Source organism: Schistocerca gregaria, chromosome 1 (genome assembly GCF_023897955.1).
Source record: "Schistocerca gregaria isolate iqSchGreg1 chromosome 1, iqSchGreg1.2, whole genome shotgun sequence".
Taxonomy (NCBI): domain Eukaryota; kingdom Metazoa; phylum Arthropoda; class Insecta; order Orthoptera; family Acrididae; genus Schistocerca; species Schistocerca gregaria.
Window position 1 is genome coordinate 215,137,574 of NC_064920.1, and position 19,218 is coordinate 215,156,791.

The 19,218-nt window shown below is 42.2% G+C and overlaps 1 protein-coding gene across 1 annotated transcript in view; it reads left to right on the plus strand.

Moving 5' to 3' along the window:
- Positions 1 to 19,218, plus strand: part of LOC126337011 (active breakpoint cluster region-related protein) — a 121,212-nt gene that overhangs the window by 64,306 nt on the left and 37,688 nt on the right. Inside the window, exon 11 of the mRNA XM_050001264.1 lies at positions 6,759 to 6,948. Within this exon, the coding sequence (XP_049857221.1) occupies positions 6,759 to 6,948 (190 nt within the window). The remainder of the gene's footprint in view (positions 1 to 6,758; positions 6,949 to 19,218) is intronic.

A 19,218-nucleotide genomic window follows, 5' to 3' on the forward strand; every position in this document is an offset into this window, starting at 1 on the left:
ATGACTTTTGCTTTACATTTCCAGGCACATGCTAGATACCAGGCACATACTGGAGAGCAAGTTAATGGCTGTAAAGTTCTGATGGTTTATCCATATGAACTGTAGTTACAAGGGGGATCAAATATAAATGGGATTTTTGTTCCTGAACATCAACAGTTGTTAGGACTGGCCCCGCACTTCTGTTATGCTTAGGAGTTTCTGTTAAAAGTGAGGAGAGCATGCTGTTAGATATTACCCGCCGTTTCGTCAGTAATGCTCGCGATGTATGAGCAAAAGGTGCGCCCTTCCATTGCACAATCCATAATTATCAAATTTCTTGCTCGTAAAGCAGTTAAAGCGGTGGAAATTTTCCAAAGATTGACTGCACAGTTCGGTGATAAAACATTATCAATGACTCGTGTGTTTCCCTGGCATAAAAAGTTCAAGGAAGGAAAAGAATGTATGGAAAATCAGCAACATGATCACCGTCCTTGGACCAGCCTTACAGACAAAAACATTTATGTGGTTAAAGACATTGACGTGATCGACAGGCGATAGTATCAGAAATTGCACAAAAAGTTGGAATCAGTTACGGCAACTGTCAAGCAGTGATCACAAATGGCCTACAGTTCTGGAAAGTGTGTTCCAGATGGGTCACTAAACTTTTGACCAAAAATATGAAGTTGATATGTTTGAATGTCTGTCGGAGGCTTACAGCAAGGTTTGCAGAAGGTGATGCATATTTTTGAGTCAGATCATCACCTGCAACAAAACATGGGTTCACCACTACACTCCAGAATCCGAGAAAGCCAGTAAGGTATGGCAGAGGAAAAGGGAGGCAGCACCAGTGAAAACCAAGACTCGACTGTCAGCTGGTAAAGTTCTTTCAGCTGTTCTCTCTCTCTCTCTCTCTCTCTCTCTCTCTCTCTCTCTCTCTCTCTCTCCCCCCCCCCTCCCCCCTTCTCCCCCTCCCTCCCCCCCTCCTCCCCATGGTCCCCCTCCCCGATCAGTGATTTACTGATTGATTTTTTTGCATGAGCGACACACAATCAATGGTGTTTACTACTGCAAACTGTTGAACAAGGCGAGAGTTGCGTATTGCTGCAAAAGACGAGATCAGTCGGTTCGACAGGTGATCCTCCTTCACGACAATGCACAACCCCATACAGCAGCTCTAACTGTCTTCCCAGCTACAGGAAATGCGCTGGACTACACTTGATCATCCTTCTTACAGCCCAGACTTATTGCCCTGCGGTTTCCATTTATTCAGACTGCTTAAAGAAGCTCTAGGAAGGCCACAATTTGAAGATGCAAAACTGGCTCGTGACACGACCCAGTTCTTTTTATGATGAGGGCGTCAAAAAGCTGCCCATACACTGGGACAAATGCATTTCCAAAGCAGGAGACTATGGGGAAAAAAGAATTATAATTGCCTTGAGTTTTTCAATAAATGAATTTAAATAAAAAATAAAATCACATTTATATTTGATCTACCCTCGTATCTAAAAATCAGAAAATGTGTTTCGTTGGTGACAATAGAGTTGTTGTGTGGGACTGAGAGTGACATAACTGCCATTGACAGCCCAAGATTCAGATGAGAGCTAGGTAGATGTCATCAGAGATAAAGTTATTAGAGGTATGGAATAATTATTACACAATATGAATCAAGGTAATGTAGCTATTGCCCGTAAATGTAAAATAACAAATGGTGTAATTTAATGTTACCTTGACTTGTTTATAAGTCTGACCCAGAACAAAGAAATTGTTCCACTTTTGTGCACAATATCTCATTCTAAACCAATTAATTATTTTTCAGCATGGTTCCGTTTTAGGGATATGCTCTATCCTCATTGTCCTAACCATTGTTTTTACACATTTTTTTTTTAAAAAAAAGGCAATTGGCAACTTATCTAAAATATGTCTGTGGCTCAGTGATGATTTCTTAATTCGCACCTCCTTTTTTCTTCTTCTTCTTCTTCTTCTTCTTCTTCTTCTTCTTCTTCTTTTTTCTCTCCTTACGAGCCATTTATTTATGTTCGGGAACAAAAAGAAATCCCAAGGAGCCACATTAGATAAACACAAAAGATAAGGCAGCATCTTATAATAATATTAGTTAAGTTTGGAGTTTTTCAGGAACACCTGTAGGTGATAGTTGTGTTGAAGCAGACCCTTTTGCTTTAACACATGGACCGTGTTCAGTTTTCAGTCAAAGTGATCCAATATCTCATTGTAATATTCTCCAATGATAATCTTTCTTTTTCTAAGATGCCCTTTCCATCATTTCTTCAACTATTACGGCCTTGAGGATCACTTTCACTTTCCCTGGAGAAGAGTCACTGGAAGTAATCCCATTATCTTGATTGTTCCTGGATTTTTGGGGTATAATTATGAAATCTCCTCTCATCAACAGCAACATCATGGCCTGTAGTCTTACTTAAACTGCTACAAATATAGCTTCAAAGTTTAAAGCCACACTTGCTGCTATCCATCGTCACAGTTGTGGCACCGATTGAGCTAAGAATTTTTGTATCACCAACTTATCACATAAAGTATTATTGGTATTTCAGTCAACATACCTTTGGCGTCTTCTATTTTGTGTACTTTTTTCACTAATTATTGGTATTGTAACACTGCGCAAAGACTCTGTCGGAATAGCAACCAACAACTTTTATTCTATTTCCATATGCAGGAATATACGAAAACAGTGAATGAAGTAGTATTTATTATTAACACACATAACCAAGAAGGGCATTCACACACAGTGTAACATACAGTATACATCTGTCACAAAGACATTACTCTTTCGAGGGCCCGTCTGCCAGTGCAGGTGGAGAAGATGTAAGACATCCCACCGCAGTGTGGATGGGATCATAAACCTGAGCACCAGCATGTTAATAGCCAACAGTAAAACACCATCAAGAACAGAGAGGTGTTTGCAGAGAGCATAATAATTACACAAGGGATCCGAAGCCTGGCCTGGTGGTTTATCGAGCTAGCTGTCATAGACACATTGAACGACCTGAGGTAAGACAGAATCAGCCGCAACAGCCACCAAAATCTGAGAACTAGTATGGGCTTAGACATCTTAATGGAAACACAATAGTTCATCCTCAAATGCTGGATTGGAGCCAATTGACAATCGAGAAAGAGCATCCGCGTTAGTATGTTTCGCTGTGAGGTAGAAATGAATCTCTTAGTTTTAATGTGACAAAAACAGAAGCCAGGGTTGTAGGCAATGGGTTGTTTTGTCTGGTAGAGATGCCGACTGATGGGAAAGAGAAACCAGCGGTTTATGATCAGTAATAAAATTTAAATTTAGAACAGTTGATGAAAACAAGAAATTTTTTGAGTGCATACACAATAGCAAGGCCTTCTTTTTCTATCTGTGAATAGTGCTGTTGCACCTTATTCATGTTTTTGTAAGCGTACACAAGAGGGCATTCAGGACTGTCCAGGTATTTGTGTGAGAGATTGTCCCCAAGGCCATACTGGGCGGCATCTGTGGCCAAAAGAAGATAGCGTGGTTGGAAGGTAACCAAGCAAGGTGCTGAGTGTGATTTTGAGCTCGGAAGGGTAAAAATATGCTTGCAGGCAGGCAACCATTGAAAAGGAACATCTTTGCTTAAGAGAGCACAAAAGCATATAGCCGCTGTGGGTGCATCAGCAAAAACCTTATGGTAGTATGCAATCTTTCCAAGATAGGCCTGTAGATCCTTGACATAGGTAGAATGTGGCAAAGTTGTAATGGCATCAACATGTTGGCACAAAGACCTGACACCAGCATGCAAGACTTCAAAACTTTGTTAAATGATAGATGGCTGAAAAAATTACGATTTGTTCAAGTTACAGTTCAACCTGATGACCTGTAGCACAGCGAACTAGATCCCCAATGTTCCTCATGTGTTACCTGTTGAAGAACTGGAAACCCCAGTATCTTTCAGGTAATTAATGCACCCAAACGCGGAGGCTGTGAGTTGCTCCAGGCGCGCTAGCTACAGCAAATTTCAGCCGCTGGTATACATGTTCCCCGTACGGGGTATTCACTATGAGGATACATTTGGAATCATCATCAGAGGCAGTTGCAACTAGGCCCCAGACAGATATTTTGGAAAAATATTGGCTCCCAGAAAGCCATGCTAAGAGTTTGTCCTGTCAGTATAAGGGATAGGTATCAGTAATACACTGTGAATTTACAGAGTTTCTAAAATCACCATAGTGCCGAAAGTTGCTGTTTGGTTTTGCGACAATCACCTGTGGAGTAGACCACTCACTAGAGGAAACAGGTGTGGTAACAGACGTAAATCTGTCTAGTTCTAATTTTTAATCTGACCTGCTTCCATAAAGCTATTGGGATTGGGTGTGCACAAAAAAGGGGGGGGGGGGGGGGGCGGCACACCGTCCATTTAATTATGATGTGAGCCTTGAAATCAGTAGTATGCCCTAGATCTACTTAAAACGAGGAGTAATATTCCGAACAGAGTGCGTTCAGTTGCTGGTATGGAATTTCATCCGATACTGGGTGCACTTTGTCAGAAGTATGGAAGCCAAAAATTCTTAAGGCATCCAACCCACATAAGTTTTCAGTGTTGGCATTATCCACCACTAGAATGTCAAAGGCACAACAACTGCTTTTCACACTACGGGAGTAGAAAACTGTCCCAAAATGGGTATTTGTTATTTGTTGTAACTCCCCATCTAACGAGAGACAGGGGACAACACCAGTGATCCAAAATCCACATAGGTTTGAGAATTTAACAAATTGCTGCACCTGTGTCCAATTGGATTTTTAACATCTTGTTCATAACATTTACTTCAGTATAGAGTTTGTTTGAGGCTTGGGAAAAAGATAGACATACTTACTGCATCTGTTAGCAGCTCTCAACCTTTTGTCATCAGACATGAACATGGGCTCACATCCGTGTTCATGTCTGATGACGAAAGGTTGAGAGCGGCAAACAGATGCAGTGCGTTTTATTTTTTACAATAGTTGCATGTCACCTAATGCTTCAGGCATGGGGCCCGCTCATGTTGAACAAAGCAATAAGGAAACGAAGGGAGAGCAGCACGCAGCTGCAGTTGTAATGTGGACAGCTGTTGCTGTTTAGCACAATGCTGCGCCATGCATCATGAAGATGGCGGTTGCACAACTGTGACATCGTGTTCCTCCCGTGAGCAAATCATGGCAGTTGAGGAGGAAAAACAAATCAGCAACTTCACGCCAATCTTCTACCTAATTTTGTGGTTCCCTTGATACTTGAAAGACTGGGCAATGTTCAAAACCTCTGTGAAATAGAGATTTTCACAGTGTAAAATATGTTTATGAACTTTTCTATTGAACCAAGCATATTGTAGCATCATGAATGATCGAATCTGTATATGAGTCCCAGTGAGCTTCGCTAAAAACTGGCAGTGATGGATAAGCGTGTGAAGATCCACTGCTCAAGCATTGTACAACTGACACAGCCACTTTTGACGATGGTAGACCTCATCATGAGCAGCAATAGCACGAGTACATTTACCGTGATAAGTAGAGAGCAACTGACACATTTCCTTGACATAAAGTAAGCCTTACACACTTTGGGCTAGATGACTCCAAACATTTGGAAATGTTGCCAAAGGCATTTTTCATATGTATCCGATCTCCCACAGAATTGTCACATGGAGGAAACGGTGGAGGTTGCATCAATGGCGGCAAACTTGGCGCATCAGTGATACTGCCAAATTGTTTAGTACCATGGAGGGAGCCTGTTGCTGGCTGGTGAGAGCTTGCTGCTGTTCAACCAGAGATTGAAGAATTTCTTCCATATATTGGCCAGAATGAACTTATAAATGAAACACACAATAGAATCCCATCCTCGCGCCAAAAATATTGTCGTATTGTAGAAACACAGTATCAGAATTCCAGCCAACAGCTTTTATTCCATTTCCACATGTAGAGACATAATAAGGCACTGAATGAAGTAGTACTTAGCGCGTGCATGTGCGCGCCCAAACACAAACACACACACACACACACACACACACACACACATATGCACACGTTAGTGCAGTCTTACATGGAGCACACGTCTGTCACAATAACGTTAATCTGCCTAAGGCCATGATGTGCTGTCATAAATACGGCTGTTTGGCATACAGTGCACTGCTTTCTGAACTGTGTGTGCTGATGTAAGGCCGGCCATGGACACACACACTGCTTCGTTATATGTGCTCACTGTACCCAGTTACAACAAATGAGATTCATGTTGTGGACTTTTTCAATTATTTACTCAGTAACCACAATGGCCTAGCATTCTTGGAGATCCTCATCAAAAACAGATATTGGACACTTAAAGTTGTTGAACCAGTATCTAACTGTTGTCATTGAAACTGGAGAATCATCGTAAACAGCATCCAGTTTCACATTCATGTCATCGCATGCCAGTCCAGGAGCGAAGAATGGATCCATTAACAGTACTTCACTTTTCTCCACCACAGCAAAAACCAGTCAGTACTTCCTTCTGAAGTGGCTGCCATGTTCAGACTAATCTTTGAATTGATGACCTTTTGTCTTACCGTCATCTATAAAATGGCAACTCATAATGGTAACACCAGCCCATGTTAGCACAATCTGCCTTCAAACATGATTACGTATTTAACCACTCTCATATTCACAGGAAGGTGCACCAGAAATAATTTTCTTAGTGGAGAATAATCCTCGAAGGTGAATGTCTTAATGTCAGTAGTGCAATATTACTCAGTTAATATTAATTTTTTGTTTAATTTGTTGTTTTCCACAGTCATGCCAACTTCCAAGCCCAAATGTTTCTGTCAGCATGTATGAATTGCAAGCATGGATCACTGCCTGCCGTAATTATTTGAAGACTGACATGGGATCCTACTTACTGCGGACAGGCAGGGATGAGAGTTTATTAGTGGGAGATCTCTACATCACTCTACACGAGCTTCAGGGACTGGATCATCCTGCAGGTAGAGACCAGACTTTAACATTTTAATGAGTTGAGCAGCCACTTACAGGTTTTTAGCATTTCAAGGCTTATGCATTGTACTATATTTTGAAGAGATGTTATTTTTGTAAAAACTTTAAATACATTAATAATGTAGCTTGCAAACCATTTAGTTCAGGACATACGAGAGATATCCAGAAAGTAGATTAGGTTTTCACCCGTAGCAACGATGGACAGGACTAGTGCAATTTGTTCATTCAGTTGGCATTCAGCCATGCCATCATGAGATTTGTCTCATTTCCTGTTATTTCATCGTAAAAGTTTTAAATGTGTATCGCAATTGAAAATTCCACAAGTTGTGAAGTGTGGTCAGTAATAAGATTTTTGTTGGCAAAAACCATAGAACAGTTGATGTTTATTGTCAGCTGTGTGAAGTGTCTGGAAACACTAAAGATGGAGTGCGCCAATGCAGCATTAGGTTTAAAAGTGACCAAATTGATGTTAACGATGAAGAACAGAGTGGATGACCAAGCATTGTGACTGATGAACTGGTCGCAAAAGTCGATGAGGCGATTCAAGAAAATCATCAATTCAGTGTTTTTTGAGTTTTCTACAAATTTCACGAATATTGCAGCAAATTGTTGCACAGAAGCTAGGCTATCACGAATTTGGTGCTGGATGGGTACTAAAAATCTTGACAGAAAATGGCAAAAACCAGCATATGGCTGTATCATTAGCATTTCTGTATTCTTCCCTCATCCTCCATACAGTCCAGCTCTTGCACACAGTGATCACCATCCATTTCCTATGGTGAATACCTGGCTTGCAACGCAGCACTTTGATGACCATGTGGAGCTGTGGGAGGGCATGACCAACTGTTTTGAAGTCTCAGATGGGAGAATTTTATGAAAATGGGACATCAAAGCTTGTATACCACAATAAGTCCCAAAATTGTATGGAGACTGTGTTGAAAAGTAGTATTTAAGTGTTGCTTTTGGATGAGTAAAAAATTATATTTTCCTGTTCACAAAAAAAAGCAAAATCTACTTTCTGGATAGGCCTAGTATATTGTATTTTTATGTTTGTGCAAATGAATTTAGTTCCCAAGTGATCGTTTTAGGAGCAAGTACGAATAATTCTTCCATAAAGGATGGTTTTCTCTTTTTGTTTATTTTTCCCCATACAATTCCATTGTTTAAGTTTTTGGTTGAGTTATTAAAACTAGAGACCATGAGAATTTCAGCTGCTCTCATCTCCAGTTCCCATTTATTTCCATTGGTTCTGATGGCATTCCTTCCATTCTGCTGCCGTTTGCGGTATTTTGGATAATATCTGTTTGGTTAATATCCATCTTCTTGAAATATTCTGCTGCTTGTGCTGTTCTTTTTCTCTTCCTTTTTCCTCCCCTTAAATAGTCTCTAATAAATATTCTTTATTCTAAATGATTATACACTAACCTTGTCTTACTTGCAGTTCAGCAAAATTAATTATTCTAGAGTTAGCCAATACAAATGTTTCTATAGCTAAAGCTTTTATTACTAACAAAGAGAGTTCCACAATGGTGGTATTGTCTTTTTGAAACAATCCATTTGGTGATGTAGGTTAAGCTCCAAGGTATCACACCCTGCAGCCATTCATCCTAGTGGGCTCTCTTTTGCAAGTAATCAATGGATTTTTTTTTTTTAATTTTGCATAAAGTTCTATAGTTTTAAAAATATTAATAATTTAGAGAGTGTATGCATAGTGTAATGGTTAAGGTACTGACTTCACATCCTAAAGGTTGTTGGTTAAAATCTGATCAGGTACATTGAAATGTTTTTAGTTTTAAATTTTTATCAAAATTACTTTGATCACTATTGTTATTCAGTTAATTGGTTTACATGCAGTTTCTTTTATAAAAATTTGAAAATGCCAATCTGCCAGTTAAAAAGCAAAAGATGAAATAATCTATGCAGTGGTGCCAAGAATTTATTTTTCATTACAAGTTGTACCTTTTCCTGTTGCAGTCGTCATAGAAACATTTAAAACATAAATTCTTATTCCACTATGGACAAAATAACCTGGATGATGATGTAAACAAAAACAGGGATTTATAAGTAAAATGAAATTCTAGCAAAATGAGAAATAGAAATAATGAATGCAGTAACATGAACAAAAATGTAAGAGGAAGCAATTAAATCCAAGTTAATGTCAGTGGCAGAATTAAGTGCTGTATCTTATCTTTACGAATACAAACTAGCACTGAATTTATGTGGCTAGGATATATGGATTTACAGCTCTGTATATTAAAAAATAAGCTACATTGCTTTTCTCCTTTTGAGAGGTTTTATTCATATTCTGTTCTAGGAATAACGAATTTTTGTGATTTGGCTGCCTTATCATTACATTTCGATTTCAGTTTGTTTTCAAATAAAAATGGCTGGAAAATGGCCAAGTCTATACACCAGAATGGCTAAAAGACTGAGGACTATGCGATATCAAGACTCCAATGAAGATTATGAGGCAAGACTTCCCTGCAGCTCAGGGACAGCAAGATATAACTTGTTTTTTGGAAACTTCTTCTGAAAGCTGGGACGTGACATAATTCTGATCGAGAGCATCTTGCATTATCCGCTCCTCAGAACCATTTGCTCTCAGAGGAAACCAGCAAAGATCTTGGTGTGTTTGCACAGCTGCTTCACAGTCTCTCCTGTGTTAACAGAGCAAATGAGCTCTTTGTTCACATCCCCAGTCATACTAATTCAAACGTTGTATATAAAAAAGTTTTAGAAGTCAAAAATAAATTCAATGCATAAGAAGTCTCGGGCACTGCTACAAATAAACACCCAGGCAATGCCAGGTTTCTCAGCTAATCTGTGAATATTCCCTCAGTATCAACTGGTCTATTCATGAGGGATGATTCTCATATTGATTAAAATATGCTGAAGTTTGGCCATATCATAAAAAGGGCAAACAGTATGAAATGAGAAACTACTGGCCTATATCGGGTATTGATTTTCTCAAGAATGTTTGAAAGTGTTTCATTGTGTTTAGAGAGAGAATTTCAGTTCATTCCACAGCATTATTTTACCCAGTTACGCTTTTCAGGAAATGCTGCAGCACAACACATGGAGTGAATGAATTGGTCACAAAAATCAGCAGATGCCTCGATGACAGAATGTGTGCAGGGTTGTCACAAGTTCTGGAAATCAGGGAATTTCAAACGTGTTGGGGGAAATCAGGGAAGCTTGAAAAAAAAACACTGGAAAAAACTAGTTTGTGCCTCAGTAGATGAAATGATTTATTTACTAAGATGTCGTGCATCATCGCTGGGTGTGTGCAGTTGAGTATGTGAGCCACATCCCTACTCCTTCATTCTTACTGCTTCTTCCCTTTCTACCACTCCCATTAGCTTGCAGTCCATGCTGCCACCACTCTTGCTGCTAGCCTAGCAGTTACCAGGAAAAGGCAGGTAGGCATGAGGAGTGGTTTGTTTGGATCTGATTCTCAGAGACTGTTGATGCAGCAGCCGGAGACAGTGGTCATGTGTGCATGAGTTGTGTCCGAATGATCATGGGAATGTGTGTGTGCTCTCATTTTCTGATGAAGATTGTGGGCAAAAATTTACTTGTGAGAGAGTGATTGTCTTTTATATGTGCCTGCCTACAGGCAGTGATCATCTTTATGGTGAGTTGCTACCTGTCCTCACTAGCATTGATTTTCAGAGTATTCACACAATTTATCTGTTGCCTGGACTGATCGCGCAGTCGCATTTCATCAACATGGTGTCTGTGACATGTAAATATAATTGGCCACACTAGTGGACTTCCGTGACAGGCCAGAACCGCAGGCCATTTCTGTGGGTATCTCTAACAGATTGGGCCTGCCAAACTGAAGCCCGTCATTTCCCACTAATGTGAAGGCACTGCGTGTCGGATCTATTCTGACCGATCTGCCGGCTGGCCAGACCTGTTTGTGTGTGGCGTCTTTAGTGTTGGTTCCTCTCCTCCTCCTCCTTCTCCTCCTCTCCCCTCCCTTTCCCCCCTTCCCTTTCGCCTCCTTGCTATGTCACCAGCTCGATAGCCAGTCTGTGTGGTGGGGCTGCTGTTAGGTACCTGTCTGACTGAGCCCCCTGATACCTCAGGGATCACACTGCTGATACCTGTGCTGTGAGCACCTGATGCAAGCCTATGAGTGGTTGCCCATATTTTTGGGACATTGGAACTCCTGGCAATGACCATCCTGCCAGGCGGCTATTGCTGTGGCTGCTTGGTACCCACAAGGTGAGCCCCCTGTTCGGAGTGGTTGGTTCTAAGGCAGACATTTGTCACATTAAGTGTGTTGAAATCTCTGGCCATTCTACTGCAGTCGTGTCTCTTTCTTAACATAGTTCTGTCTCACTTCCTGTTTATGCCTTTCCAGCCTTACCCTCTTTGGTTACACCCTGGGAGGAAGGTCAGATGTGCTGGTGTGGGGCAAAACCCTGTACATGGTTCTTTGTCTATACCAGGACCGATAGGGAAACTTCTGCTATCACTCCTTTTCTTTGTGGAACATACTGAGGACAAGTTCAGTGAAATTGAGTCTTTAGCAAGATGATATCTGGCTCTCTCCTTACAAAGACAGCTTCTGCCAGCCAGGCTCCCTATGTGCCTGTGACCGTTCACGAGACACCCTCATGGCTATCACTCCTCACAAGTCACTCAGTATGACGCAGGATGTAATTTTCCATAGGGCCCTTCTCTTCGAGTTTGATCATGAACTTATGGCTAATTTGGAACAATGTGGCATTCATTTCGTCCAGTGTGTCCAGAAAGGACGTGAGGACCATCGTGTAGACACTGGCACTTCCGTCATGGCATTTGAGGGGAAGAAACTGCCCGAGAAGGGGAAGGTAATGGTGTACAGATGTGACATGAAACTGTATATTCCATCTCCCTGCATTATTTCCATTGCCTCAAGTTCGATCACATGTCCTTTTGAAGCGATGCCACTCCCATCTGTGGTGACTGCAGCCACCCTCTTCATGTGGGGAGCCCTTGCATCCTACCGCCTAACTGTGTAAACTGCTCTGTTCACCATTCTCTCCATTCACCGAAGTGTCCAGTATACATGAAGGAAAAAAGAATTCAGAAAATAAAGACAGTTGACTGTCTCAGCTACTTTGAGGTCTGGAAGGAATTTGACAGACTTCACCCTGTGTATTTCTCCTCTCTCTTTGCTTCAGTTATGCCTTCCCCTCCTCACCCCTCCCCGTTACCCCCATCCTGCCTCCTGTCCCTTTCCTCACCTTTGGCAGCTCCTGTCCCTTTCCCTTCAAGAACCGCTCCTCCTCCTCCTCCTCCTCCTCCTCCTCAATTGAAAATCTCCTCTTCTCTGGCTTAAGCTAGGAATGGGGCTCCATCTCAGAACACCCCTCTCCTACATTTTCAGGATAGGAAACTTGCACCCTTAGGCCATAGGAGAGACCGATGCTCCAAGGGCCCCAAAACCACTCACTCTCTGTCCAATCCTGACATCACTGCCACCTATTCCCTTACTGATAACGCCACTCCCTCCCTCTGAGGGAGCAGAAGAAGCAGCACAAGCGAAAGGACGAGGCTTCCCCAGCTTTGCGGAGGGATTCGCCCCCTCCATATCATTCCGAAACAGACCCAGTTTTTATGGATGTCACCCCATCCTCGTTGGTGACGACCACTGACCAAGTGACGTTACCTCCCCTTGGCTTCTTTATGTCTCACCTGGTCTCTCATCACACGATAATCCAGTGGAATTGCAACGGATATTATCGCCATCTCCCTGAAATACAACACTCTGTTTCCTCGTACTCTTCATTCTGTCTTGCTCTTCAAGAAACTCACTTTCATGATGACAAGTCTCTAATGTTTAGTGTTATTGGGCGTTCTGTCACAACTGCGCCGGCCCTGGTACAGTATCTGGAGGGTTCTGCACTTTGGTTCTCACCAATGTCACTAGTGACTGAATCCCCCTTCATACCAACCTGGAAGTGATAGCGGTTAGTGTGCAAACGACTGCAGCACTCACCGTTTGCAATGTCTACTTCCCTCTTGGTAGACCACTTCTTTATGTTGAACTGTCTACCCTAGTACAGCAGCTCCCACTCTCGTATCTCCTCCTTGGGGACTTCAGTGCACACCACCCTGTGAGAGGGGTGCCACTACGTCGGGTAGAGGTCTTCTACTTGATCAACTTACTACAGACTTTGATTTGCGTCTACTCAATGACGGTTCCCCTATCCACTTCAGTGCCGATCATGGCATCTTTACTCACAATCCCCTCCCCTGCTCTCGTGGATTGCCTATGTTGGTCACCCTGTGATGATCTTTGTGACAGTGACCACTTTCAGGTGATTCTGTCATTCCCCTGCTGCCGCCAGGGAGAAAGGTCCCCATGTTGGGCATTTCGCAGGGCCAATTGGCCTTTATGTGTGTCTGCTGTGCACGTCAACACCTCTCTCTCGAATTTTATTGATGTAGTCGCGCAGGGCATCTCTGCCACTATTCTTCATGCTGCTGGCCCTGCTGTCCCACTGTCCACAGTTCATCAACCAGTTTGATGACCAGTGGTGGACCATGGATGTAGCAGTTACTGTACAGGACCTCAGACAGCCATTGCAGCTATTTCAATGACACAAATGACACAGACCAACCTCCTCGCTTTTAAGTGTCTCCATGCTAAGGTTCATTACCTTACCAAGCGGGGTAAAAAGGAATGCTGGGAGGGCTATATTTCCTCCCTGGGAATGTATTGCTCTTCATCCAAGGTCTGGTCCAAGCTCTGTAGCCTTCTGGGCTGCCAGTTACAGTCATCTGTCCAGGCGCTTATCCTCCAAGGTGCTCCGTCTAGTGATCCATTGGTCTCTGCAGAACACCTCGTGACACTTTGTGATAGCACCGGCGCCCTCTTCCTATTCTGCCACCTTTCTCCAGCAGAAACAGTGTTGAACAGAATCCTTTCTGTTTCAACCCTCACCAGGCTGACCCTATAATGAACCCTTGATTGAATGAGAATTCTTGCAGACTCTTACCTCTTCACATGACATGGCTCCAGCCCAGATTCCATCCACAACCAGATGCCCCAACACTTGGACATTACACATAGGCAATATATGCACAGGGCCTTCAATCACATTTGGCTCACGAATGCCTTCACCTCACAGTGGTTAGACAGTATAGTAAGTTATCCCTGTCCTAAGCCTGGGAAGAACCCAATGTCTCTTGACATCTACCACCCAATTTCCATGACAAACATACTTTGTAAACTGCTTGAGAGGATGATTAGCTTCTGATTATGTTGGGTGCTCAAATCTCAGGGCCTTTTGTCCCCGTATCAGTGTGGCATCTGGGAAGGATGACCTCCAGTTGCTCATTTACGCAGATTGGAAAGTGCAATCAGACAGGATTTTACTAACTGTCGGTACCTTGTCACAGTCTTCTTTGAGCCTACAAAAGGTATACGATACAGCTTGGCGCCATCGCATTTTAGTTACCCTCCATGACTGTCTTTCGCGGCCCCCTTCTGATTTTTATTTGCGAGTTTTTATCCCACCTGCTCTTCCGGGTTCCAGTTGGCACTTCACTCAGGACCCCTCGAATTCAGGAGAATGATATCCCACAGCGTTCTGTATTAATTGTCGCACTCATTCACATAGCCATCAGTGGGGTTGTAACCTCTGTTGTCCTCCAGGTTACCCCGGCATTGTATGTCAATGATTTTTGTGTCTGGTGCAGGTGTCACTCGGTAGTGACTGCTGAGTGCCGGCTCCAAGGTGCCGTCGAATGGACCTCTGCGTGAGTTGTCTCCCATGGCTTCCAATTTTCTCCCTCCAAAACACAGGTTATGCATTTTTGCTGTTAATTCATAGTACACCCTGTTCCAGTACTTTATTTAGGTGCTCAGCTCCTAGATATTGTATCACAGTCCTGTTTCTTGGTCCTGATGTGGTTGCCCCATATTTGCCTCCTGAAGACTACATGCGTGCGGAATTGTAATGCTCTCCACCTCTTGACCAACACATCTTGGGGTGGAGACCATGCTACCCTTCTCCATCTTTACAGTGCTCTGGTCTTGTCCAGACTAGATTATGTAAGTCAGGTATATGGCTCAGCGGTTCCTTACACTCTGAAAATACGTGATCCTGTTCACCTTGTAGGGTGCATTTAACTATTGGTGCCTTTCGCACTAGTCCCAATGACAGTCTCCTCACAGAAGCAGGGATTCCTCCTCTACAAATATGACAAAGCCAGCTCCTGGTTTCTTATGCACTCACCATTCACAGATTCCCTGACAGTCCTGTGTACTCTGTCTTCTTTGCAAGCAAAGGATGTCTCCATCCTGATCGCCGCCCCCAGCTGGGATTGCCAGTTGGAATGTGTATCACTTACACCTGTCAGCATCTCTATCTCCATTCACTGGAATGCGCCCCTTGTATTTATTTCCTCTCACATGCCACCTTTAGTGGTGCCTAGACCACGAATTAGGACCAACCTATTCCTGTATCCTAAGGTTTCTGTCGCCCCTATGATCTTCCAGCATCTTGTACATTCTATCCTTGCAGAGTTCCAGGGTGCTGCCTTCCTCTGCACTGATAGCCTTAGGGTGATAGATAAAGTGGGATACGCTTTCATGTTTCGTACTGACTTAGAACAACATTTATTGCTGGAATCATTTAGTGTGACTGCTAGCCGTTACCAGGGCCCTCCATTTTGTTACCAATGCCTCCCTCCACAGTGTTTTAATATATACCAACTCATTGAGAAGCCTGCTTTTCTCCTCATCCTTTGGTCTCGGTTGTCTTTCTCTGACTCCCAAGTCATGTGAATATCCCAGGGAATGAACTGGCTGACTGTTTAGCTAGATAAGCTGATACTCATCTTCCTTTCCTTTTCATGACTCTAGCTGTGGATATGGAGATCTATGTCAAATTTCTCTTTTCCCTAAAGTGGAATGACATCCAATGTGCTACTGCTTTCAGTAATGAACTCGCCACAATCAAGGAGACTACTGTGCTTTGGCGCTCTTCAATCCACTCCTCTCAGATGGAGTCCACTGCTTTATGCTGTCTATGCATTGGTCATACCAGGCTCACCCGTAGTTTCTCCTGTGTAACTAACCACCCCCACAATATGGTTTTGGAGCCTAACTGGTGGTATCCTGCATATTGGTAGAACGTCCCCTTCTTTTGGCCCTTCGTGCTAAGTAAAATCTTCCTTAATTTTAATATTAGCAGACAATTCATGGATGGTTGAACTGGTCCTTAGTTTCCTCCGTAAAAGTGGTTATTTCCAGATATATTATTATGCTGTACTCCTGGAGCAGTGGCAGGGTGGTTGTGGTTGGGGCCTCTCTTCATATTTTCTTGGTCTGGCACCCCATGACCTTCCCCATCGAAAGACCACTCTTTTTTTTCCAGTTTTTAGATTTTGTCTAACCTTTTATGCCTTTTACTATGTGTGTTTTAACTTCCTTGTTTTATAGTTCATCTCCCCTGACTGGATCCATCCATTTTTAGTGGACCCTCTTTCTTCTGTGAATAACTTTGGAATTGTGGGACTTATGATCTTGCTGTTTTATCCCATTAACCATCTCAGTTAATCAATCAGTCTCAAAATTTGTCAGGGAAAAATGCTTAAAGTTGTCTGGAAATCAGGGAATATCACTTAGGGATGCCAGCTGCGGTGGTCGTGCGGTTCTAGGCGCCGCAGTCCGGAAACGCGGGACTGCTACGGTCGCAGGTTCGAATCCTGCCTCGGGCATGGATGGTTGTGCTGTCCTTAGGTTAGTTAGGTTTAAGTAGTTCTAAGTTCTAGGGGACTGATGACCCTAAGATGTTAAGTCCCATAGTGCTCAGAGCCATTTGAACCATTCACTGAGGGATGTGGCAACCCTGGTGTATATCGAGCATCTATTGTGGCCTTACCAAAGTGTGTGGTTCTGTGACTCAAGACATGCTTTCCCAAACATTGACATGCTAGGATTTTCAAGGAAAATCTCTTAGTTAGATGTTATCATACTTGGCAAACAGTAAAAAAAGAGTATTTGTTGACAACAATTGCAAGAAATTCCTGTCTGGCTGGAAACACCCTCAATTAGGCATTCCACAATGTCCAGTATTATGGCCAACACAATTTTTTTATTATATCAATTATATGCTATGCCACGTTCAGTCAAACACCATCCTCTATGCAGATAACACCAATAGTCTGTTGTAAAACTGATAAAGACTTAATTTTTTGTATTTAACAGGGATGTAGGAAAGTGGAGACATGAGTCAACAATTATAAACTGAAATTAAACTTTCCAAAAACAGAAATTGCCCATTTCATCACAAAACAATCGGCCCAGTGTGAAATAAGCTGTACGGACAAAAAATTGGACACTGCAAACTGTGTCTAATTTCTTTCTGTACTAGTGAATAAAAATATGCTGTGGAACTATTACAAAGGATTCTCATTTTCACAAAGAGAAACCCACAACTTTTTGAGGGCAACTGCTTCTTGCATCAGTAAGAGACTAAACCTAGAGCTAATTACATGTTACCTATCAATGAACCAAAACTGTATGAAAAAACTCCACATCTCCCATCTTTCAGCCATTTTAGCAAAACTCTCCCTCTCACTCCATGCCTACCTTCTCTCATCACGTACTCCACCCAACACAATCCCTCTGCCTAGTCAAGCTGCAATTCCAGCACAATTTAGTCAGCTGAGGCATTATAGTTGACCAGATTATGTCTGTCTATTAGCTCTGAAGAGGAATTTGTGTAAAGTCTAGCAGCATTTTTAGTCTTTTTTATGTGTCTCTCAGTGCCTCAACTATGAGATTAGCAAATACTCTTATTCCTTCAATTATTTGAAAAGTGATCTGTAAGGGATGGGAACACAGTGACAGAAACAAGTGGTAAAGGGTGTAAAATAAATAAAGATACACAACAACGTGAGTAATTACCATAAGTTGTTGCCATGTTTATGACAATACTGGTTGTAGTACCAGTTTTCATGTCTTAAGTTCTTAGTTAGTATAGGAGAGAATATATTGAGAATATATTTACATGTGTGGCAAATCTGTGACCAAACTCATTGGTTTGTACAGTGATAGACTGCTCCGCATGACAACTCATCTCATAGTTGAGCTTTTGAGAGGTTAGTATGCACTCAAACATGATTGAAAATGTTGCTAAGTTTTCCAGCTATGTCCTTCCTCAACACTAACTAGTACAGAATACACAGGTGCACTTTTCCAATCAATCGCATTGTACTGGTGTTGCAATTCTCACTGTTCAACAGAGCTGTGAATGTTCTCTGACCTGTCTGGTCTCTGTTACAAACAGTGTAGCTGCAATGAACTAAAGCCCAATAAATAAATAGCAAGACCTTGCTACCATTGAGCACTCTCTCTCCCAGAATAGTGATGACTCCTCACCCATCATCTCATTCGTTTTACTTGTGAGCAAGCTATACCCTTACTGAACTACCTCTCCTTTGAGGAAAGATATACAAACAAACTTGCAGCTCAGGTATGAGCAGCTACATGACTGCCGCATATGCCAATCTGTTTATGGGCCATCTAGAGGAAACTTCCTCGACCAACTTCAATCCTAAGTACTTTGTCTGCTTTAGGTTCATTGATGGTACTTTTATGATCTGAACCCAGGTCTTAGAAATTGTCACTTATAAAACTTGAAAACTTTATCCTCTATCCAGTGTGTCACCTTTTTGGACATTGTATTCCATCTGTCTGATGGCTCCATGAAAACTTACATACTTTTAAAGCTAACCAATTATTACATGTGCCTTCACTCCTATAGATGCCATCAATCTAATACTAAAAAGTATCTTCTGCATGGTCCTGTCACATATCTAATGATGAGCAGTCCCTTCCCCAGTGTACTGGCTTTCTCACTGTAACCTCACACAGAACACCTTCTGAACTTAGTCCACAAATGGATTTCCTGTCCCATATCGATACACACCTCTAATTCTCAAACTACCCGAAAACCAGTTGCAAAGGAGCACCTCCCTTATTACCCAGTATTACTGGAACAACTTAAACGTTTTTTCTGCTAGCACTTTGCCAACTTTTAATCATGTTCTGAAATGAGGAACATCTTTCCTATCTCTCTCAAACTGGTATTCCCCCAACCAGCCAATCTAAATCATATCCTTAGTTATCCTTATGCCACACCTGTTGTTCTTGCCACATGGTCATATCTCTGTGTTGGCCCAGGAGCGAGATCTGTCCCATGCATCCATCCAGCACATCCTATTTCAATTCTGTTACAGGTGTCCCATAC